The following is a 25,040-nucleotide window of genomic DNA, read 5'->3' as shown; positions in this document are numbered from 1 at the left end:
TCTGGGTCACTTTCATTGCTTTTTGTCAAAAAAAAAATTAGGCAACAAAGAATTGGAAAAAAAAATTTCATTAAATATAGGGGCTTCGAACTGATTTGATAATTTGATGTGTATTTGTAAAACAGAGTTTGTGTACAATTTGTTTGGGTGAACTAGATCATTCAAACTGTGACTTGACATTTGCTTTGACTTATTTTATTCATGACTACAATAACTCATAATATTGTGACAGAAAAATAGCTAAAGACTAAAACATTTGTGTATTTCTTTATAACTGTGTGACTTGTCTCAGCAGCCAAGCCAGTCAAACAGAGTAAGTTGCCAGTGCTTTGTCCTCCTCTCCATCTTGATACAGTTGTACTTTCTCCAGTGATATATATTAACGTGTCCCCTTTTCATTTATTTCCTGTCGTGTTGGGTCTAACATACCGTTACCAGAAATTGTAGCTTCTGTTATGGGCTGTTTCCTCTCTGAAAATCTGTTAATTTGTCTGTGTGTTAAGGATGCTGTAGACTCTGCATTGGCACCATACTGTGCTAGTAAGACTTGGTCAGGGTGTGCTTGCGATTGTGTCAATAGAAGAATCCCATTCTGGCAGCAATGTCCACCATGGCACTCCCCTGATGGCCATAAAGATGAAGCTGCCTCTGTTCTCATCCCTCTCCCTGATTAGACTGCTGACACTATCACTCAGACATCCAGGAAGAGAAATTCTGCCTCTCTGACTGTTGCTCTTCTCCTTCTCTGATAATCCCTTTGATAGAAAACTGCTTCCAGAAATGGTTTAGCACCCAGGCCAATCCTTTCTTTTTTGTTTCTAACCCTATCATTGGGTTTTTATAGTGAGCCTATTACGTGGTTGTCTGCCTTGTTTTAAAATGCAACACAAAAATAATCCTGGCATATTTACTTTGTCCTTGTATTGTTTACACATTTGCATAACTAGATCTGGGCAATGTTGGTGCAGCTACACGGCTCCATGCTGGACAATGTATGTTTCAATTTTGTGTTTGGTTTTTTTCTGATGCTTCTCTAAGGATATGGATGAGGAGATTGAGGCAGAATACAACATCCTGAGGTCCCTGTCCAACCACCCAAATGTGGTGAAGTTTTATGGCATGTTTTACAAGTCAGACAGCCTATCAGGCGGGCAGCTATGGCTGGTACTAGAGGTGAGCTCTTGTGTCTTTCATTGGAATGCGGGTTCTAAATCATCATTTACTTCATTTGTAACATTTTTATTGGTAATACTTCTGTGTTTCACTTGAGAGAGTACCACTCCCATATCTGAACATTATATATGAATGTACAGCAGAGTAGGCCGGGGGGTGGGGTTCCTGTAGTGTGAGGGGGTTTCCAACAACACATTCTTAATGCTCCTGACAGGCTCAGACTCTGAAAAATATCAAACATGTTCGATATTTATTACTTGAATCCTTCATTGTGAAAGGAACAGCAATGGATCATTGAGCAGAAACCAGCAACAGCCAAAAAGAGAAAGGTGACAATAGTCACCAACCAGATGTTGTTTACTTGTAGCAGGAGCATCCACCAGTTTAGTTTAAGACTAAGAATAAAACTTTATTGTATTTCCAGTTTTACTGGAACATTTATTACACAATTTTCTGTAAGATCCCAGTTCCTATGAATTGTGACTTTGACATTGTTTAGTAACCTATAAATGCCAAGCATGTGTTGAAGGGCTCTGGATTGAATCTTATAGCGTTTGCGTACCTAAGATTGAAATTGAATAATTGTTGCTGTGTGTCAATAGGGCAGGTACAAATGTAAATCAATTCCACAATATGAACACGAGACCAGGCTGAATGAATGAATGAAAGAATGTAGCCTTTCGTTCAGATTATCAGGCTGGAAGAAGAGTCCTTGCAGACCTATGTGGATGTAAACAGTCCAGGTCACAACAACACTCAAAAATACACTTTGCACGTACCTTTACCTGTTACTTGTCACTCTTGTCCTGAAGCTGCATTTTTGGTTGGGTGAGACCAAAACCAGCTTTAAACCCTAAAAGACTGGGTGCTTAGGTAAATCCATTTTTAACATATGTAGTATTGAAATAGGCCTTGGTTGGTCATGGAAACCCACCGAAGGGAATGTGCTATCATACTGCTGTGTGGTGCTGCATTGCTTCTTCTTACTTGTGTGTGGGCTAACTCCCGCCATGAATCATAATCTAGAGTGGTGAAAGATGGACGAGTCACTTGAGTTTCTCTGTCTCCCTCCCAGCTGTGCAACGGCGGCTCTGTCACAGAACTCATCAAAGGCCTGCTCATGCGAGGCAAGCGTCTGCAGGAGCCCGTTATCTCATACATCTTATACAGCGCCCTCTTGGTAAGATTACTGCAAAACTACTCATTTTATGAATAAGTGGGATGCAAACATGCAGAGTGTGTGCAAAGGATTTATTTTCAGTAGAGGTGTGGTAGGTAGTGATTAATGTCTTTTCGGCTGAACAGCTGTGGGAGTTCTTTTATTTAGTTTGTACTGCTCAGCTTTTAATGTATCAAAATTGATTATAATGACAAATTACCAATGGGAGCGTGATTGATGCTGAGCACCTTGTGTTTTCTGTCCTCTAACTTAAGGGTCTTCAGCATTTGCACAATAACCGTATCATCCATCGTGACGTCAAAGGGAACAACATCCTCCTGACAACGGAAGGAGGAGTCAAACTGGTTGACTTTGGTAATGGTCTTTGACAGAGGCAATTTATCCAGTTCATAGATCTCTAGAAAGAGACAAATGAATCAAGGTCTAAGAATTCTCTCTCAGCTTTATCTTTTCTCTGAAGTAATTTTTGGTATTTGACTGATCAGTGGGAGGTGTCAGCAGGACGTTCCTGCAGCATTGTCTGTGAAAGAAAACACAAGTGCAGGATAAATGGTTTAATGTGCTCCACACTTTAGTCTCTTGCTCACCATAACATCTTTTTATTTCATGGACCGTAGCCTTAACCCAAGGCTATTATTGCTCATTTAAATTGCATTATTTGATCCTTTGCATATTAAAAGAAAGCTGTTATTGCAAATGACTTTGAGTCACCCCCAGGCATATTTATGTCCTCTGTGTCACGGAGATGAAGTGGACTCATGCTGATAAAAATCTGTCCTACATAATTTGAAATGATTATGGCCCATTGTTATTACTGCTTGGCAGGTTGCCACACTAAATTATATGCCAGATTTATTGATTAATTCAAACATTTAGTCTCTGCTATAAATGTGACTTTTATTCTTAGGAAAATCACTCAGATAAATATACCCCCATCTAAATAATAGTTATTGTAAGAAGTGAATTAATGTGGTTTTAATTTTTTTAGGTGTTTCAGCTCAACTGACCAGTGCACGTTTGCGAAGGAACACATCAGTTGGGACTCCATTTTGGATGGCTCCTGAGGTCAGAGTCTACGCTTCAGTTAACACACATGTTCATCTCTCATAATGCAGCAGTAAAATAGCACGCCTGTTTTCTGTGCTTAATGAAACATTTAAAATGAGCCAAATCAGTTTAATGTGCTAAAAAGAGAGGGAAAGGCTCAGCTATTTCGGTGTGACTCTCTCTCTCATGTTTCATTGTGTATTCTCCTCCTCGGGCAAAGCTCTTGAGGTCGCCTCAAGGTTAATAGCTGGGAGTCTGTGGCCCCTCAGCTGACTCTCTGGCAGAAATGAGGTGCAGTGATTGGGCCAGTCAGGAGGGACCTCAGGGGCAATTAGGATAAACTTAGCTGTAAAATGTAGTGCCAGTTATAATTATTGACTGTGGAAAAGTTAATACGACCACTGAACTGACCTATCATTCATTGTTTAAATAGCCCATAAATGTTGACGGCTGTAGCTGAAACAAATGAACTTCTATCTTAATGATTTTAAATGTACTTCTAGCCTCACCTCACAGAGTTCCTCATGCTTTTAAAACAAATCTGTGTTTTAGGACTCAATAACAGTCTAAATTATATGTTCAGCTGGTCACTTTGGTGTCGTGTTTACAGGTCATAGCCTGTGAACAGCAGTATGATTATTCCTACGATGCCCGCTGTGATGTGTGGTCGCTTGGCATCACAGCCATTGAGCTTGCAGACGGAGATCCCCCGCTGGCTGAGATGCATCCTGTCAAAGCCCTCTTCAAGATCCCACGGTGAGTCCACTAGAGGGCGCTCCTACCACACAGCTGGAGGGAACCCGCACAAAAAGCTGCCTTAACTGTCAGGAGCACAATGACATAGTAGATATGACAGCAGAAGTGGTAAACGCATGTATTGACAGCTGCTTACCTGAAAAATAGATTTTTTTTATTGTGACTTGAATTTAAGAAATCCAAAAGTCAAACCAGATCCTTATGGTTTGATCCAAGCTTCTTGATGCCATTGCATTTTTCTTTTTGCCATTGTTTCCAGCATTTGTTGAATAATCATCAAAAATGTTGTATTTGGAACCACTATACTAATGCAAACAATGAAGAGATTCATTCTGTAAAAATATTCACTGCAGGAGACGGTGTGTGTCTGATGATCATTTGAGAGCTTAGTGGCTACACGCGGTTGACCTTTTGTTATCAGCACAATCGCGCAATTATCTCTCAGTTAGGTAGAGATATGCCCTTCTGATTGCAATTTGCATTGGTGATTAGCTCCATTCACATTGAGATGAGGCTGTCACCTCCTGCCCGTCACAATGTTATCTCCTCCCTGCCAAGCCAGAGGAGGAACATGCATGGATTGTGTGGCAGGAAGTACGGGAGCTAACACAGCCTTTCATTAGCACCAAATTCAACCAAGAATTTAAATAATTACAAGAGAAGGGGTGGCTAAAAGCAGGATGCCGCTGTAAAATAGATGGATGTTTTTTTTTTCAGACAAGAAATTAATAATATGTTGCCTTTTTAGATAGATGTAGCTTAGGGATTGTGTGTTTAGGAAAATGTAAAAAATCTACCTGGAACTGGATGAGTGGTTTCTGTCAAACCCATTTCCTCATCAAACAGCAGTTATAATAAGAGAAGGCATATGCATTTCCATTGTCAGTGTCCTATCACATTTTAGTACTGCAGATTTCTAAGACTCTTTGACTTTGCTGGTAACTAGGATGTTAATAGTATTGGACATATATCTTTAACTGACATTTCTGCCTCTCTGTTCCAATCAAAACAGATTCTTTGCCCTTTTGGCATGTACTGGAGGCTTAGCACGTGTGGTATAAATCACAGCAAATGTGTTGAGTCATGAAATGATTCTGTTAACATGTCATTTATCTCAGATATATTTTCCCATCATTGCGGCGATGCAGACAAAATCCCACGCAGACACAGTGTAAATTGTGACTCTTGTATGAATTACTTTCTAAATAGGGAAATGTGTTTCACCTTTGGGCCTTTAGCGGTGGTGAGAGTGATTCATGATAAAATCAGAGAGATTCATCTTCACATGTTTCGGTGACCGCAAAGTTATAATTTTTTTTTCACCTCAGTACGTCACAAACCATTACAGAGGAAGTCTTGCCTAAAGTATTGTCCTTGGGTAGCACATGTTTTATGAAATTCATATAAATATGCAACAAGCTTTTTCATCATTTTGATATTTCACAGTTACACACAGTAATGTGTTTCCAGGCTGAATGGTTCAATGCCATGTTGTTAATCTTACTTGTATTATCCACCTTTTCATTCCTAGATAGTAAAATACATGTAAAATACACCGTAGTTGGGGTTCATATTATGCATTCATATATCTTTTAGTACTGAGTAGTCAGCCCTCTGTAGTGAGGCTAATTCACCTGTCTGTGATTCTGTGTGTTAGTCCCATTTCATTGATTTATTATTCTGGAAACTCTCAGTGGACAGTGTCTTGTAGAGCTGACAATTTATTGATTCCTGCTGAGGAGCAAATAAATACTTATTGCTATTACAACTCTGACCACAGGGGCCAGCAGCAGATAGCCATTATGTCACATTTTTGGTTGTGCTAGACGAAACATGCACAGATGGGAATGATTCTCATCCCAGCAGGCATTAAGAGGCGCTTTGATATCTGTCAGAGGGGACACTGATGAGCTCCAGGTATTATGGGTCACCTTGGTACATGGTCTGTGCTGTAGAAATAATCAGACACCTGATGAATTGTGACTGTCTGCATATGTTTAAGTCTCGGGTAGATCATCCTTCTTTGTCTCTAGGTTCAGATTTTGTAATATTAACTTCAGTCAAAGGCTTTTGTGAATTAACTTTTTGTCATGATTAAAGGTAATTGGGTGTATTACAGCACGTGCTCTATAACAGAGACGTGAGGCCCATGGTGACCATGAATGAAGGTAATGAAGCATGTCAGAGGGTAAAGTTGTAAAATCATCAACTGCAAAATTAATTATGAACACCCAAGAAAAAAATGGTCTGTGATATTTAATATGTAAGGTTGATTGCTTGACAGGGTTTTCTATGCTTTTCTATACAGCATTACAGTTGCCATGTAATGTCCGACCATAGTGTTTGTAAAATGTGTAAAGGTGGCACCTGGCAAAGACATCCAAGGTTGTGTTTATTTGGCTAAATCCCTGTCGATATTGGCCACATATTTAACAGCAGAAACCCGAATGCGCAAAATAAAAGATAGAAGTGAATGAAGGCTTGTTAGAGACAACAAAGGCTTATCAAAGCATGAGGCTTGGGGAGTAAAATTCAGGAGAGTGTGCTGGTTAGAAACAGCTCTTTATTGGAAAAGTTAAAGTCTGTAGAGCAGATTAGGGAAGGAAGGGTGAAGGCATTTCAACACTGTCCTTAATGTTTCTGACACATAATAAAAACCTTTCAAGAGGTAAACGAAGTTATGCCATACCTACGTGTTCTAAAAATATTTTTGATTCATGCATTATTAAATTATTCATCCATTTATCCATTCTCCCAACAGTGCTGGAGCCAATGAAAGGTACATGCTAAACATGTTGCAACAGACATATGTCCGTTCACGCTCAAAGTCATGCCTACAATCATGTCTTTGGACTGTTTGAGGACATGCAAAAATCCATACAGAAATTAAATAATCTTTGCGCTAAAAGCTATAATCAGCATGCTAACATATTTACATGTTAAGCAGGTTCAATGTTTACCATGGGAATGACATTAACTTTGCAGACACAATAAAGGCCAAGTTAAATTCTGAGCTGATGCTTATGCTCTTGAAAAGTTCTGAGAGCTCAAAAGCAGTCACAGTTCATCCTGACAGACACATTAACTCTGATAAGGAATATAAGCTTATCTTATAAGAGTTTGTCATCCAATCGAATCCAATCTATCCCACACAAACAGCTAATGAAAGCTTCTACAATCATTCTCATTATAGTGTTCACCAGCAGCATCTTAAAGGTGTCGTTCTATTCAAGACAAATCCACACTACCCACAGTGCATTGACATCAACAAAGTGCAACATTTTCACATTTTGGATAATTACAATTGATAACCTGCCAGCTTTCTGGTCTGTCACAGTTGAATGCCAAAAAAAATTCCGATTTGGAAACTCTGTAGCCTGCCAATATTTCTCTCAATTAATTGTCCATTGTTGCATTGAAAACCAGCCAACATATAAAGAACTCAGATGACCTAGCTTTTTAACACTTTATGTATAAAATAGTCTGTATAAATAGAGTCAAGACACTGTATGTCTTACAGATTTCCCATTATTAGCCACTGATAGCGTCTTGACCCCTGACAGGAGATCGTTGGCGGGTTGAGAGATTTTTTTTCCCCCGAATTAGCAATAAAGTTTTTAAAACCTCCATCTTTGATACAGTTATTTCACTGCTCTGTTCGGTGTCCAGGACTGCAGCATTTGATGATGAGGCCATCAGAGACATGATAAATGTAGTTCTCTGTTTTCATGCATGTGTGCTTAAGGAGGTGCTGGTGGTCCTGGCTGGGGTGATGGATGAGCTGAAATTTTAAGCAGTTGGTCCGTTCACTGAATAAGTCTTTATTTTGGACCCTGATATTCATTCTGTGTTAGCTTGTCTAAAGGCCACAGTGTTTCAGCAGTATACACTATGCTACAGCAGAGAGATATATTATTCATGTTCCAGCCATTGTGCATTTGACTTGACTACTTGCTCCATATTTTCCTCTAATTTTATCAGAATTAACTCCTAGCTAATCCAGGGAGAGTTTTCAAGACAGCTTTAAGATATATGATATATTAACATATGTTTTAATTTATCTTAGCAGGATTTATAGCTTTACTTGAACATCCTTACAAACAAACCATCTACAATTCTTGTGTAGAAATATTTTAAGGGAGCACCGGCAGTGTAGCAGTCAATTTGTTACTCTGTGACCTGATCTAAAGAATTGCTTGAATTAAAATGTCTTACATCACTTGAAAAGCACAGGAATTATACATTCTGCATATACTTATTCAAATAGTCCATGGGCCTGATTTTTGTCTTCCGTCACAGCTTAGTTACAGCCTCCAAGTGCTGGTGACACCTCTGTGATTTTGCCTCAATCCACTGTGAGGAACATCTGACAGTACACTCCCTGCCTGGACCTAGATTTGAATAAGCCATTTGTGTTTACAATGTGATCGCGCACTCTCACAAATACTGAAAGGAAAAACTGCCCAAATTTGCCAAGCACAATGAGCACACTTGACAGTGTTATCGGCAGTGCTGCTATATTGACTTTGTAATATATAAGCAGTATGGTACAACATCAAGGCGAGACTGTGTCTTCAGGCTCATATTAGAAGTTGCATTGAAGCAGTCAGTTACTGGCTTTGATCAGCACTTTGGAAAGGATTGCCTGCCTGAATCCTTATCAAAGATTCGCCTAACTTAGTGCTGTGGAAAATGACAGATTTTGTACCCAACATCCTCTTGTTAAAAAAAATAAAAAATGAGAGAAAACGTGACTACGATATTTGAATAAATATGTTGTCGTATAACGTGTAGCTGAATCTACTTCTTGGTGGTTTGTGATTAAAAAAAATAAAAATGTTTTAGTTTTTAAATCCCAGGGACTAGTTTTCAATTTGTAAGTCTGGCTTTGTAAGAAACCATGTGAACTAATTAATGCAGTTAATAAACGTCTTGACCACGTCTGTCGCTGTTTTCCTGACAGTGACAAAAGGCTCAGCCTCCAACTGTCAGACTGGCAGCTCCCTGTGAAGATAACTGTACTTCAGAGTGTCCAGCCTTGGCTCCTCATACAGAGCTGGCTCCTGTCATCATGCACACTTGAAAAGTGTTAGCCTCATTATAGATGGCCTCTGTAAATGCTGCTGACAGAGGTATAACTAGCCCCCATAACTTATCGCTCCCAAAGGCAAATGCTTGCTGCCAGACAGTGGAGATGCTGTTATCATTTGTCACTTTTTCTGTGGCTGCCACAGCTTTGGACCCCGACCAGCTCGTCCGAGTCTGATGGTCACTCTCTGCCTGCCAGCAGTTGTTTGTCAGCTAACCCTGGAGATAAGCTCATACTCTTTGCAGCCATGATGATTGTGTCATATAAATGCATTTAATAAAGTCATGTTTTTCCACGTATTATGCTGACTATTGTATGTTGTGATCTTGTTTCAGAAATCCTTCTCCCACACTACGAAATCGGGAGCAATGGTGCCGAAGTTTCAGCCACTTCATTGGCCAGTAAGTGTCCTTGTACTTGAGTCTGTCCCGCTGTCTTTAGGTGTTTTACAAAAAGAAGCTTGAATGCATACAGTAGAATGAAAATTCCAAAAAAGAAATAAAACAAAGAAAATTGTAAAAAGACATTAGCTAAATTCTCTTTTTTGCTTAAATATAATATTTTTAGATCTCTCGAATTGAGTTGATCCATACTGATGTACACCTACTCAAATAACATCTAAGATTTGGCCCTTGAGTTTAGTATCCCTCAATGTATTTTGAAATAAATGTGTTGAAAAAGAGCCCAATGGACAATGTCCAAATACTACAAGTCTGCAGTTATATTCAATATATTAAATAACAATATGTATGATGTACTATTATATGTGTTATCAGCAGATCTGTTTTAATTAACATGTAATTATTGACCCAAAATTTGCACCCACAAACCATTCAAAAATTGGTAGTCTTTTGTTTTGCAGGTTTGAAAATTAAATGGAAAAAAGTCATTTAAGGTTGTAGCTACCCAGAATACCACCTGTAAAACTATTTAGAGTATTTTAACAGACTTTCAGGTATTAAATCTCCTAGCAATGCCTTGAAATCTGACTGAAAGTAATGTTGCACACCTGCTGTTAATGCTGTATGCAGGGCTTAAAATCATAAATTTTCATGTAACTTTTTTGTCATCATAATCAGCAACGACTCTTAAACATGTCATGAACCAGTTTGAAATATACTTTCTATAGCATTTGTCCAGTATGAAATGATAAGACATAATGGAAAACATTAGCTATACTGTCGTCAAAAGGCAGGAGCGTACATGTAAGCAATTGAAATTGATATTTTATAGCCAGATTCTATCAGCCATCTTGTCTTTCTGTTCATTGACTTTAATTTGTGTAAATCTGCCACGGAGGAACAAACTAATTCACCTGAGTTATCAGTTCTATCTGAGGTCGAGATAACTTATCACTTCCTCCACTGTGCAGAGCTAATAATGTCAGGCGCAGCTTGTAATGGCTGCTCAGAATATACAACTTTAAAATCTCCCACGCCGAGGTGTGTGAGCTGGAGCCATAATGAGAAAATAAAATTCCGTTTGTTTGGTCAATTTGTGTAGGCATGGCTTCTGACTAACCATTATGTTGACCGTAGTAGAGGTTTTCAGTGAAATGCAATAATTGAAAAAGATTAATTGAAAAAAAAAACAAGAAGATTATCTGCTTTGAAGGCCTGGTGGCCTTTTTGTGCCACTTAAGTTATTGATTGATTAGGGCCGAGTCGAAGCATATTCCCTCTTAAACCGGCCATCGTATTCTGTAGTGTTAGTTCTTTTTACAGTGTCACTGCAGCAGTTTTCACTGGATACCTTTTGGATTGCAGCTTTGTAATCTGGGTTAATGGATTGAGTGATATCATATCAGAACTAATCTCTGCCAACAAAGCCCACAAGAGTTCAATGTGGGGAGGCTGGACAATGTTATCAAGGTTTGCAGGCTGTTTGTGAAGCCTTTCAGCCTTGTCGGGCTTGTATGTGTGTGCAGGGAGAAGTGGGCTGGGTGGTTTTCACAATAATAAATCCATCACCAGTGTCTGCACTTGTGCAGCCAAAGAGCTGACTCCGGTGACAAAGTGGCTCCGTTCAGCATCCTGGCTGCACAGCCCTGCTAATAGCACCAACCTCTGCTTAATGTCCTGACACTAATGAATTCATGGAATTAACTTTCAGAGCTGAACAAACTGATAAAAGAAGCAGAATTTCGGTGTAGATTAGTTGTTAGGAATTAGATTGGTGTTTTTCTCCTATCTTGCCTCTGCCTGCAATTGTTAGTGTTGTAGCTTTGGAAGTCAGCTGACAAAGTAAATTAATTGTAAATGTAATTGTTGCTGCATGGTTGAGGGAATTCCTTTAATGTCTTAGTTTTTGTCTTTTAATGTATCAAAACTGTCAGAAATGAAAGCCAGACATTTTCTCCAAGGCTTTCAGTGTCTCTTTGCTAATGTTTTTAGAGTACTTGTACTAGAAGCAAACTGATGCTGAAGTGGAGCTGCCAGCCCCTATCACAAAACAACATCACCTATTGGCAAACACTGCACATCACAGATAGGGCTTACTGCTTTGTCCGAGCATGGGCGTGTTTGGACTCAGAGCCACGGTGATGGTGATCATGTGGTACTCAGACAGAGAACGACAGATTATTGACCCACACTTTAAATTGCTTATGAGCAGTTCCCTGCTGTTGTCAGTGACTGTTAGAGTCGATCCAGACAAATCAGCTTTCTAAAATGTTCAGGTGATTGCACAGTTAGCTGCTTAATTTACTCTGATTTGAAGATTGGTAAATGCTAATGTGAAAGGCTTGTCTACCTGATGGTTTGCTGTAGTAATTATAACCATCAGTATTTTACTGGTGGTTATAATGGAGTAACAGTGTGGTTTTAATGTGTTGGTAAAGGTGTCTGATAAAGGACTTTGAGGCCCGTCCATCGGTGACCCACCTCCTGGAGCATCCCTTCATCAAGCAGGCCCATGGCAAAGATGTGGCACTCCGTCAACAGTTAGGTGCTCTTATCAAGGAACAGCAAGAAGTGGGCTGCAAAACCAAAACCAGGTAAGCTTCTTAAAAGGTACTTTTTATAAACTGGTCCTCTAGAAGAAATAATATGTTTTGAGTTAATTTGTGTGCCATCGTTGGTTATCCCTGTTGTTCGACATTGGGCATTGGGTGAATGGTGGTATATTTTCTGTCCAGAAGGGGGCAGGGTCTAATCTTCTCACAACTGAGCATAGAAATGATCATGAGCCACAGTAATGGACATTACAGTATGTGATTAAAGAAAAGTTAAGGAAGTGTGACTAATTCAGAAGGAGTGATTGTGCTGACTAACCTAAGATTAATAAATGTCATTTAGGCCAGTGGATGTGGCAGCCTTCTGATATGGGCTTTTTAGTATAAATCACTTCCCCAACCTGGATGTCTGACTAAACCACCGGTCGACTATATGATTTTTTTGTCTAGCTTGATTCAGTGATGGGGATGACATTTTCTTTGTAATGTCCTTTTTTTAAGTTTTTTTTTTTTTTTTTACAAATTATAATATTGGCTTCTTCATACTTGTTCATGTTGTGAATAAATGTGTTAAATCGTTATCCTAAAATGTGATGATATGTGAATATTTTACCTACTGTAAATACCATCAGAAAGTGACAGCCCAGGAAAGTCTCATGTTATTTACTTGGGAATTACTGACTTTGGCAATGTTTAATCTTTATTATAAAGGGGTTCACTGAACCTGCCCTTGACTGAGAGTCTTGTTGTTGTGCCAGCTCTGTTTACTCCAGAGAGTGTGCAGAGTGGTTGCCTGAGCCTGATCCTGAATTCCTGTCCACAGTGAAAGTGGATAATGGGATTAGGAGCTTGTAGGGCGAGGACTGGGCTCGCCTGCTTTAGTCTCTCATGCTACAGATCAGTGCACAATGACTCCAGATAAAAATAAAGACATACAGAATTGAAAAGTAGCTGCCATATGTGGAATCGTGTGATTTACTTCAAAGCAGTGGAGAGGTAAAAGCTTGAGGTCTCAAGTTGTTCTCACAGGGACAAGTTCAATAGCGTTCACTTATTTTCAGCTTTCCCACTACTGTATATTTAGAATATAGAATAAATACAAAGGCATGAAGAGGAAACAGTTCCTACCTCGAAGCTTGTAAATGAGATATTTCATTAAAATCACAATTTTCAAGATTAAAAAAGAAAAAGGCTGTAATTTTCTATATTTTCTGTTTGTCGATGAATCCGATGTACCTTTAAACAAATGCGATTTATTAGTCTGTCTTTACGTCTTTGAAATTTTAAATAAATCTTTAAGCGGCTGAGTATTGTTAGCAAATATAAATTAAACAGCAGTAAATTGTGCAGTTGTTAAAGACTATTGTAGTGATCGTGTAAATGTTTTACGTGCAGTATGGCCCGTCACCACACAGGTTTTTTTTAATTTACATTTGTTGTTACTAAATATTCATTTTATTCACGATCTAGTAACTGCCAGCTAGTTAAGGGAAGTGTGCTGACATATTTAACCTGCAAAGATTAAGGAGTAAGAAAGGTGCATGTGGTCCACATACCTGACCTGTCTGTTTAATAATGATGTAAACTGAAGATTTTAATTAACATTTAAATAAATAAATAAATAAAATTACAGACGTTAAGTAAAATAAAATAACTTAATACCATTGGGTATGTTAGCTTGTTATGATATCAACATTTCCTGCTTATCTCAAATTGAATAAATACTAATATTAGGCCACTGATTTATGTAGAACAAATTAAAATCAAACTTAACTCTACATTAGGAAACATTGTGAGATTGTTATGTCGATAAGTCTGCTTCTGATATGATGATATATATGTTGTCATGATGCTGTATTGAATTTCAATAATACAAAAATCAGTAATTTGAAATGAATAGTAATTGATAGTAATTTAGGAAGAATTGTACTAAAATGTAAGTATGGATTAGGAATAGATCGTGCTGCCTGATATGTGGGATTGACTCAATATAAACTACAGTCCATATGTTCATTATTATTTTCTAGCAGTGTGGCTCCTTGATGTGATTTTGATTTGGTTTTTAGTTATCATTTATTTTATTTCTACTTTTTAAAGAACTTACTCCTCTGTCTTACTTGGTCTTGGTATGGGAAGTTGCTAGTTGGATCAATTACTTGTTGATTTGGGTCTTTTCATTGGATTTGATGACAATAAAACAGCAATATAAAGATGGTACAGATGCATAATTAACAGTCTATGCCACATTTGCTCTACATGCATATAGCAGTAGCCATTCAGAGAATCACCTCTGTTTTACTCTCTTTCACATCCACTGGGGTGTCCCCTGGGGTTTTCCACCATCTCATGGAGCCAGCTGTCTCTGTGGTGACCTCTACCCACTGGGGCTCATTGAAGAGTGAGAGGTCAAACACAGATGAAGTGCAATCACAGCTTCTGATAATGGAGGATGAGTCCCCTGGGAGACCTTTAATGGTGTCACACAAACCTTGGGAATGGCTGCATCTTACATCCAGCCAGTCAAACTACTGTTTCTCTTTTATTACATTACAGCTCTCTAAGGCATTAAAATGTCCTTGTCTTTATACAGGCACGAGAGGATCAATACTCGTAAAACTCTCATAATAGAGAGCTGTCCCGATGATGATCTGGTAAATCTGGAGTTCTTGGATGAGGTAAGATCCACGTTTTTTTTACATTATCCTCACTGATTGGTGCAAGGTCCAAGGTTCTTGATGATATATGTTTATTTCTTTGTTTGTTTCTGCAGGAGACGATAATCAGCCATCTTCAGAGGAGGTATGATGAGCTACAGGTGTACACTTACGTTGGTGACATCCTCATTGCTCTCAATCCTTTCCAGAATCTCAGCATCTACTCTCCCCAGGTTGGTTATGGTCCAGTTTTACAAAGGTTCTCAGTGGTGCCAGTCAAACTGGAGATGGCGAATGAGTTCTCACCATGCCACTGGTCCTGCCATACTTCTTTTTAATTGTGCATCGTCAGGATGCAATTTGAAAAAAATATTTGTAATTGCCTTTAGCAACTTAGTGTGTTGCTATCATTTTATTTATTTTTTAATACTTTCTATAACTAGATATTAGAAAGAGAACATAATCTGTAAATTGCTGTAAAGTTTGTTTTTTAAATCAGGGAACATACTGTAAAACATTACCTGTAAGCATACAATCTATGTGATCTGCTGCTGTTAGTAATATTTTTCTCAAAGTAAAAATCTTTTAAAACCAAAAATCATGAGTTTTATGTATGTATACTTCTTCTCTTAGTTCTCCAAGTTGTACCATGGTGTGAAGCGGTCAGACAACCCTCCACACATCTTTGCTACTGCAGATGCAGCCTACCAGGGCATGGTGACATTTTGCAAAGACCAGGTATTGAGCAGGAGAATTATTTGATAAGAGGGACCATACAAACACATGATTGTAAAACTAATAAAAATGATGATGAAAGAAGTGTGCTTTTTTGATCACATCTAGCTCTTTTTCGTGTAGAGGTCAAATGCCCTTAAAGGACACAAAAAAATGCCACTGCCTGCCAAGCAACTTGATGGTCTCTTATAAAAAATAATATACCAAAAGCTGACCTGGTTAAATAAGGAAAAATAGTATATTCGGTGTAATGTAAATACTTCTTGCTTGAAGTCTCAGTGAGTACATGTTTTTCCTTATGCTTTAGTGTATCATTATCAGCGGGGAGAGCGGTGCTGGGAAAACAGAGAGTGCTCATTTGATTGTTCAGCATCTCACATTCTTGGGAAAGGTATAGCAGTCTTATTATTCTCTTTTTGTTATATTTGTTAATGCTATTTTTAAGTATTGCTCAAACATGAAACTTCATTTTACATAGTTTAAAGGATTTTTATTTATTTTTTGGTTCATAGGCAAACAATCGGACACTGCGTGAGAAGATTTTGCAGGTGAACCCCCTCGTCGAGGCTTTTGGAAATGCCTGCACGGCTATAAATGAAAACTCCAGCCGCTTTGGGAAGTACCTCGAGATGAAGTTTACACCAACTGGAGCGGTCATAGGGGCCAAGATATCAGAGTACCTCCTGGAGAAATCGAGGGTCATCAAACAAGCCATGTAAGTTGTCACTCATGGGGCTGGCCTTGTATGTGTTGCAGCATCATATTTCTCACTATTCTATTTGTTTCTTTTAGGGGGGAGAAAAACTTCCACATATTTTATTACATATATGCTGGGCTTTACCATCAAGACAAGCTGAAAACTTACAGACTACCAGACAAGACACCTCCCAGGTTAGACCTGCCAATTGGCTTTGATGTGTGATGTTAAATCTTTCACTTTCCGTTGTGGAAACTGGCTTTGACCGTCATATTGTGCATTGGCAGGTACATTGACAGTCAGCACTGCAAAGTGATGCAAGACATTGTCTCCGGCAAACTATACAAGGAGCAGTTTGAAGCAATTCAGGAATGCTTCAGAAACATTGGCTTTACTGAAGAGGTATTCACAGCAACATACACTGCACATAGACTTTTGGCTGCTGACCTGTACAGTGCTCTGTTAACTATATTTCTTTCTTCTCTTTTACAGGAAGTCAAGTCAGTTTATAGCATTCTATCTGCCATTTTGAACACAGGAAATATAGAATTTGCTGCCATCACATCCCAACACCAGACCGATAAGAGTGAAGTACCTAACTCAGAGGCCTTAGAGAATGGTGAGATTCATTACAGTATATGTGATAGTCAGCAGCATTTAGTATCTTAGCGATAGAAAAACATGGTGCAGATTATTGGGTGGGTGATTTTTAGTCTATAAGTCTATAAGCATATTATAAAGGGAAGAATATGTTATATCTTTTGTGGTGAGAGAGAAGAGAAAAAACACTGTAGCTATAACCTACTCTATACATATATAGTGTTTAGTTCACACCGTAGATCTGTAGTGTCACATTTTGTTCTTTAATTGTATATAGGCATCTCTGTTTTGTCAGTCAGGGTCAGGGTCCATGGTTCGATACCCAGTCCCGGCTATATGTCAAAGTGTCTCTGGGCAAGACACTGAACCCCCAATATCCCTTTCCCATCCCCAGCTGTGCAGTGCCAGTCCAAGCCTGGTAGAAATTGGGGAGGGTTGCGTCAGGAAGGGCATCCAGCGTAAAAACTGTGCCAAATCAAAATGCGGACAATGATTCGCTGTGGTGACCCTGAACTCACGGGATAAGCCGAAAGGACAAAAAAAAAAATAAATATATATATATATATATATATATATATATTTAAGTTCTCAAATACATTGACTCTCTCCTGTTTTCTCAGCTGCAACTCTACTCGGCATTGGCCCTGAGGAGCTCCAGGAGGCACTGACCTCTCAGTGTGTAGTCACGAGAGGCGAGACCATCATCCGCACCAACACCGTAGACAAAGCTGCAGACGTCCGAGATGCCATGTCCAAGGCTTTGTACGGACGGCTCTTTAGCTGGATAGTCAATCGCATCAACTCCCTGCTGCAGCCTGACATAAATATCTGGTGAGTGTGTTCCTGATGATGAGCATCTATGTGGACGTCCATTATTACTCTCTTTTCTTCGATTGTCTCAAGTAGAATTTCTGCAAAGCTCTGATGACCTTTATGGATGTCTGCAGAGGTAGATGCAAACATGCAGAGGAGAATATCAATTGCCAAGCAGAAGACAAGCAAAAGGGCAGGAAAAATAAATTTTTGATACTGAGTTGCGTGCAGAGAAAATAATGTTCAGATGATTAAAAAGACTTCAGAGAGACTGCAAAGAGGCTGTTCATTGATCCAAAAGAATTCCTTCATAAATATGAGCATCAACTGTCAGTTGAGTTGTCTCAGAGATGTACAAAAGCCAGAGTTCCTGTCTGCATTCCAGTCATCTTTGCCATTTCCTTATTGCCATTAATAACCTGGTAGCACAGACAAAAGGTGACCTCTAAGAAAAGTGGGGAATGACTGATCATGAAAAGTAGCAGCTCCAAGCACTGAATATAAAATACGGTGTGTTCAGTTCCTCTGCTGTGTTATAGAAATGCATATTGTTTGAGCAGATATTGAAAATGACTTGAGGTTAAATCAATAAAGACTGAAATAAAAAAAAAACATTTAAGAAACTCTGACTTTTTGAAAGATGATGTTTATGATTTTTCACCAGACTATGCGGTCCAGACCAGACTCCATATTTGGGTTGAACTTGGATTATCATTAAAGTTTTATCAATTAATATGGCTGCTGGGGATTTGCTTGTTCTGTCACGTAGAAGAATTGAGTTTGTTTGTCCCCTTTTTTTCCTTTGAAGTGCCACAGAGAGTGGCATGAATGTGGGAATCCTGGACATCTTTGGATTCGAAAATTTCAAAAAGAACTCTTTTGAACAGTTGTGCATCAACATCGCAAACGAGCAAATCCAGTTTTACTTCAACCAGCACATATTTGCCCTTGAGCAGGTGAGTTTAACAAACAGAAGTTATTAATACTGTAGTTTGTGAATACGTCATGCTTAAGATGCTATTGTAATAGCACTACTCATCTTATTATGAAAATCAATTTAATTTTTTTTTTCATCATCCACCAAGACAGATGGTCCCAACACAAACATTTTGCTTGTAGCCAGGCTGTGGTGTGTAAAGGATTGTTTGTACTGTTGTGCAGCATCAAATTAGTCTTTTAATTGATTTAATGAAGTTGTTTACCCTGAAGTGCGAGAAGTCTTTATTTTCCTTGATGGAAATGAATAGACATTAATCAAGAACCATTTTGCCATAATGCCTTTTAGCCTGTGTTAACTCTGCAACAGTCTTTCTAAAAGGAAAAACAATGCAACTTAATTTTAAATAAAATTCAATTGCATGCAAACTCACAATACCAATCAAAATAATTTTGAGGCAGGATTAGAGTCAGCATAATACGTAGCAATTATGCACTCTCCACAACCAGAATTGTTATTGGAAGCTACATTTGCCTCTTTCCACATTATTATCAATGCTAATAAGGTCTTAGGCTCATGGAAAAGTTTCTGCCAGTTGCCCCTGATGTAGGGCCAGTGCTCAGTGGAAAAGGATTTTGTGTGGAAGTCTTCTGTCTCGCTGTACACAGAAACAGATTATTCAGAGTTAATGACTTATACATGAGGACGTTTTAGATCCGTTGGTTCCACATTATTAGTAAAATATATATTTAAACAACTTTTTGATCTGAAATTAAATAGATGCAATAATATGATATGACTCTGGGTTATTTGCAAATTGAAATAAATTATGAACAAGCAAGTGGCTCTATTTGTTAGTTCTGAGCTGTTCTGTTTTATGCATTCAGTAAAAGGGTCTATTATGCTGTAAACTTCAGCCATAGACACACACAGCCTGCTGCAGCTGTTTGGATTTGTTGATTTGAAACTCTTTCTCCCCATACATGCACAAATCATATTTAGCCCAGATTGTCTAATTGGGTCATTTAGAGAAATCATTAACTAGACTGTGCTACATTCACTGGTTTTAATTAGATGGAGTACCAGAGCGAGGAAGTGGATGCCAGCCTGGTGGAGTATGAGGACAACAGGCCCATCCTGGACATGTTCCTGCAGAAGCCCATGGGTCTGCTGTCCCTGCTGGATGAGGAGAGCCGCTTCCCTCAGGCCACTGACCAGACCTTAGTTGGTAAGAGGGTAGTTTAGTGGGCACTTGCAACATAATCCAGCATCAAATGAACAAATAGCATGAGAATAAATTATATAGAAAATCAGAGGTCTTTGTGGGTGATGCTTTGGCTTAAAGGTTTACATAGTTTTAAACTTTCCTGTAAGCGCTGCATAAATAATCTCATCTATCTTTAATTGTTTTACCTCTTTTGTTTTCTTGCTTACAGATAAATTTGAGGACAATTTACGCTGCAAGTATTTCTGGATACCGAAGCGTGTAGAGCTCTGTTTTGGAATTCAACATTATGCAGGGAAGGTATCACATTATACTTTGAATCTGGGGGAAAATGTTATTTCATTATGTGTTACTGCATAGGTAAATGTACGTAGGTTTGCAAGACATTTAGATAACAATATTAAGGTGAAAGCATATGTTTTCATCAAATCTACTGGTTTGAGCCCCATTAAATGTAATACTTTTTCTGAACAAATTTATATTTGAATTATCTATTAAATATTCAATGTAAGACCGGATGAGTAATTTATATAACTTATCCGGTTTTGTTAACAATATTGTTGTATTGTGTTAATAATTTATTATTAGCTAAGTTATGATTAAAACTTTACATCAATTTTAACATTTTGATTTTAACATGTCAAGTGAAGTTTCTACACTGATCAGGCATAACATTATGACCCCTGTGCAATTTAATGCAATCCCATCCAGCAGCCCTGGCATGAATTCTATTTATAGGTTATAATTATAGTTAAGGTTTTTAGGTTAAAACCATCAGAAAGGTGATCATTTTACTATGTGTTTATGATTGAGGTCAAACTGGGTAGCTTAGTCGTACTAGAGTGCATTTTTAGAAGAGGCGGTTCTAATGTTTTGGGCTCATTCATTTTAAATAAACACATAGTAGCATTATCACCTTGTAAAAGTGGAATTCATGGCAGAACCCTGTACTGGATTGCATTAAATTGCACAGGTAGTCATAATGTTATGTCTGATCGGTATATCTTCTCATTTATGAACGGCACAAGTAACACTAATAACAATGGGTCTTTGTTATTCAGGGCTCACAGTAAGCTGTGAGAGTGTGAAAATGAAGCAACACTAACAGTTTCGGGACTCTGGAACTGAATTTACCTTTTTTTTTTCATACCTGTGTTTTTCCTACTGTGAAACGTCAAACTGTCTTTTATGAAAAAGGCCTATGCAGTGAATATTAGTATAATTTTAGATGTGATTTTGACCACATTTTCTATGAGCTGATATCAATAAGAGAAAAATGTTATGATGTTTCGTCCGTATTCGTCCATATTTCCCAGTGCTACACAAAATTTTTTTTTTTTAATTCTACATACATTCTAGAATGTTGATGTGCATTTCGTGTGTCCTCTTCGACAGGTATTGTACAATGTGAACGGATTCTTGGAGAAAAACAGAGACACTCTTCCAGCAGACATTGTTCTGGTGCTGAGAACATCAGAGAACAAACTTCTGCAGCAGCTGTTTTCCAGCCCTTTAACCAAAACAGGTGTGCTTCCGTAGGCCTCAATAGGAAATATCCTGTAGTAATTTACACCAATCAGTCACAACATGTAAATCACTCACAGGTGATATGAATAACATTGATTATCTCATTACAATGGCTTCTCTCTGGGTTGGGATATTTAGGCAGCAGGTGAACAGTCAGGTCTCGAAGTTGCTGTGTTGGAAGCAGGAAATAAGGATGCTTAAGGACGGCTGTGTCGCTGCAGAGTGGTCAGAGAGCCTGTGCTGGTTCTAATGTTGTGGATGATCAGTGTAGAGCGTCTCAGCCACTGACACTAGCATGACTATTTTTCTGCTTTCCCACAATAGAAATGGAAATAGAAACTTTTCTTTGAGACTAACCATTGTTAACAATGAGAGGTTCTGACTGTATTACTCATTGAATTGTGCTGCTGTCTACTGCTTCCATAAACGTTCAGGTAAGTGGGTTTCTTAAAGATGCGCCTCCCAGGCATCTCTTGGTCCCCCTTCATTTCAAGCTTCTGTGTGCCGTGCTCGGATAAATCTGCAGTCTCCATTATCTCTTGAGAGGCTCAGCTCTCTGCACGGCGCTCTGTTTTTATTTTCACTAAGCTGTCCCTCTTGGTTTCCCATTGCTGAATGCTATCTACAGATTGTGGGTGCAGCGGGATATTTTTATGATAAGGCTTCTAAATACCCAGGGGATGAGGAAACAGTATTTAGAGAACACAAAAGCAACTCTTCCCACCTCTTTTCTGTTGGTTAAATGAAGGTAGTAATGTGCTTGTTATTAGCTGCTGCTGAGGCCTTCTGGTCACTTGACTTAGCCAAAATGCTAATAGGTATGTTAAATTATCAGGTTCCCACTTCCTATTTTTTTGGGCTAAGCCACATTATGTGATTCACTTCTTTTATAGGGACCTGTAAATGCCTTCTTTCACTCCCTGTGGCATTAAAAGCTTCAGTTCACAAAAGGCACCCTAGCTGAGACTCCTGCAGAAGTCTCTGTGATGTGTCTGTAAACTTCTATTGCAGGTTGTCCACAAGGGAGCCTTCAGCCACTTCCTTTTTGCAATTAACAGCTTCAGAGGAGTACACAATGAAAACAAATTTAATGAACACTTCACAATGGCACTGAATAGAAACTAAGATGTGTTGTAATGTTTACTTCTGCTGACGCAGTGTGAGTTCGGTCTAAAACTCCTTTTCTGTTGCTCAACTTAACTTTGGTCTGTCCTACCATTAAGACCACTACACTTAATATGGTGATTAAAGAGAGAAATACAGGAAAATATTCTGTGTTGAGCATTGTGAACATTTTTGTTCATAAAAGCTGACAGTTTTTTGCATATTCTTTTAGAGTAGTATGTCTGTGCTCGCAGTCAGCTCTCTTATTTTATTTTTAATTTTTTTGAGTTGGAGGTCCAATTTTCTTATTGCAGTCTTGTGAAACTGCAGATCATCTCCTTAGATTAAATCTATGATGCAGTCTGCTCCAGTGAAACACTTCTGGAAGAGATAGAGTACTGTTTAAAGTGAGATACAGTATAGCATAAGAAAATTATAAATCTATTCTTCAGGGCAAAATTTGTGAGGGGATTTAATTTGCATTTTACTTCACATTATATATTCACTGTTATCTATGAAATTACCATTATCTGAAGCATCTGATGGAAATCTGTTTTACACCAGGGTGGTTTCACACTCTGGGTTTCCGCTACAGTGTCACCACTAGGGGACACCCTCCTAGACATTTAGTCTGACATTGTGATAGAAGTAAACCAAGGGATCTAGGATGCCAAACTGCACACACACAGGCAATGTATGTCAGTGTTTCTGCTAGAACACATACCAGACATGCAATAACACAGAATTAATTCCTTTAAACCAAAACAAATGTTCTTTTATATTTAATTTAAAAGAGGCGCGGAGTCTACATTTATATAATGGGTTAGAATTAACTTTTTTCTATGCAAGATTAGAGAATTTTAGTGTCTAAGTATCAATGCAGTTCATATTTAGAGAACAGTGAGAAACGAGAAGGGCCTCAGAAAATAAAAACCTCCCAGGCAGCACATAGTAAGGCCACTCGAGTCCTACAGAATGTGGGTACTTGAGGCTTGGACATGTGGTGGTGTTTTGTCAGAGGAAATGGGATGTATTTGCATGGACAAATTCCTCAGAGCCAGGGCCTTTCCCAGATCAGGGGGATCACAGTGTTTGAATTGGCTGAGCTCAGTTAGGCCTACCAGGGCCTGGGCAGCCTGCAGACACAGTGTGTGTGTGTGTGTGTGTGTGTCTGTGTGTGTGTGTGTCTGTGTGTGTGTGTGTGTGTGTGGCTACAGGGTAGCCTGGCCTGCTGCTTGTAGCACAGCACATCTGCACACACACGCGGCATGTCAAGACTGCCGGGCCTTTGTCAGAGCACAATGAAAATTAAGTGATGTGATTTCTTACAATAAATTAAAGTTTACACTTATTTTTGTTTAGAAAAAAATCACCAGTATGTGCTAGATCCAATTATTGGAAATTGATTGTGAGCAAGTCACCTGATCAATTAAAAAGATTAAACATAAGCAGTTGCAAACTGTATGTAGATCTGCATATGCAGATGTACTATATGTATGATTTATTGTTGTATGTATGTATGTATGGAAGGGAAGATGGTTTACTTTCAACACATATTTCCAAACATTTTAGTAGGATGAAGAGTGTGAGTGTAAATTTAATTTATTATTAACTTAATAAAAGGGTTCTTTATACCGTCCTTTTGATAGTTAATGAGTGATCTGAAAAGCGTTCTGGAAGCCATTAAACTGAAAGTTGTTAATTGGTCACTGAAACTGGTTGACTGTATACGTGTCAGAAGTGGGGATAAATAAGAAAGTATATTTTATCTTATTTTGTAAGGCAGTTTGATGCTGCTCACTTTTTCCATTAATTTTTTCCTTGAACCTTGTCACAATTCTTGTTACAAGGTTCTGGCATTAATGTTCTCTCTTTGGGGAAGTTTTGTTTGCATTTCATCAATGCAGCTGTGGGAATTAATAAAACAAGTTCTTAGAAAAATAATCTCCTATGAGCTAAGTTCAAGTCAAGTTCATCCATTATGAACAATTTACATATTTTCTTTACATGCAGCCTCAGTTGTATTCCTCCTATCCCCAGCATCTTTCTCCGTCTCCCTTTATGTTAGGAGATTCTCCTGTGTAGAAATGACAGGCTTCGACATGACACATTTGGCTCTTTGTTCTCTCCTAGAAGAAGCCTTTCTCATCTCAGTGGACAGATACCACAGTCATCCACATTCTCGCTGTACCGAGACACTCACTAAGTAATACTTTTGTTCAATTTCTTTCCTAATCCCAGTATTGCAGAATGTTTTGAGTCAGCAGTGGAATTTTTGATGGCCCTGCACATCAATAGAAAGGAGCCAGCTCTCCTAAGTCACATGGTTCAACATCCTTTGATAAATGCAACACTGTGTTATGTCACTAAAAGCCAATTACACCATGCTTTTTATGATTGATCTGCTCTGACAGTAGTGGATGGCATTTAAATCAACAGCCCCCCGAGCCATCTCTAGGCAAAAACGGCGGTGGTTATAGAGGGTGGGGAGGGTGGCGTGGGGTTATGGCTGTTTTAATCTCATTTGCCTGGTTGCTGAGTTGAGTTTCT

At 38.6% G+C, this 25,040-nt stretch overlaps 1 protein-coding gene across 2 annotated transcripts in view; it reads left to right on the top strand.

Moving 5' to 3' along the window:
* myo3b (myosin IIIB) overlaps positions 1 to 25,040 on the top strand; it is a 58,615-nt gene that overhangs the window by 4,968 nt on the left and 28,607 nt on the right. Inside the window, exons 3-22 of one of the 2 annotated variants that reach the window (XM_067516307.1) lie at positions 1,039 to 1,173; positions 2,249 to 2,353; positions 2,608 to 2,707; positions 3,342 to 3,418; positions 4,011 to 4,156; positions 9,581 to 9,646; positions 12,085 to 12,240; positions 14,789 to 14,873; positions 14,969 to 15,085; positions 15,486 to 15,590; positions 15,895 to 15,978; positions 16,100 to 16,302; positions 16,380 to 16,478; positions 16,572 to 16,686; positions 16,777 to 16,903; positions 17,505 to 17,715; positions 18,506 to 18,653; positions 19,709 to 19,862; positions 20,071 to 20,159; positions 21,255 to 21,384. In XM_067516307.1, the coding sequence (XP_067372408.1) occupies positions 1,039 to 1,173; positions 2,249 to 2,353; positions 2,608 to 2,707; positions 3,342 to 3,418; positions 4,011 to 4,156; positions 9,581 to 9,646; positions 12,085 to 12,240; positions 14,789 to 14,873; positions 14,969 to 15,085; positions 15,486 to 15,590; positions 15,895 to 15,978; positions 16,100 to 16,302; positions 16,380 to 16,478; positions 16,572 to 16,686; positions 16,777 to 16,903; positions 17,505 to 17,715; positions 18,506 to 18,653; positions 19,709 to 19,862; positions 20,071 to 20,159; positions 21,255 to 21,384 (2,452 nt within the window). Of the gene's footprint in view, positions 1 to 1,038; positions 1,174 to 2,248; positions 2,354 to 2,607; positions 2,708 to 3,341; positions 3,419 to 4,010; positions 4,157 to 9,580; positions 9,647 to 11,818; positions 11,923 to 12,084; positions 12,241 to 14,788; positions 14,874 to 14,968; positions 15,086 to 15,485; positions 15,591 to 15,894; positions 15,979 to 16,099; positions 16,303 to 16,379; positions 16,479 to 16,571; positions 16,687 to 16,776; positions 16,904 to 17,504; positions 17,716 to 18,505; positions 18,654 to 19,708; positions 19,863 to 20,070; positions 20,160 to 21,254; positions 21,385 to 25,040 lie in introns of those variants that run through there. The other variant, XM_067516308.1, reaches the window with a different exon arrangement.

Source organism: Channa argus, chromosome 9 (assembly GCF_033026475.1).
Source record: "Channa argus isolate prfri chromosome 9, Channa argus male v1.0, whole genome shotgun sequence".
NCBI classification, from domain to species: domain Eukaryota; kingdom Metazoa; phylum Chordata; class Actinopteri; order Anabantiformes; family Channidae; genus Channa; species Channa argus.
The sequence above is the reverse complement of the archived record's forward strand: the minus strand, read 5'-3'. Positions and strand labels throughout refer to the sequence as shown.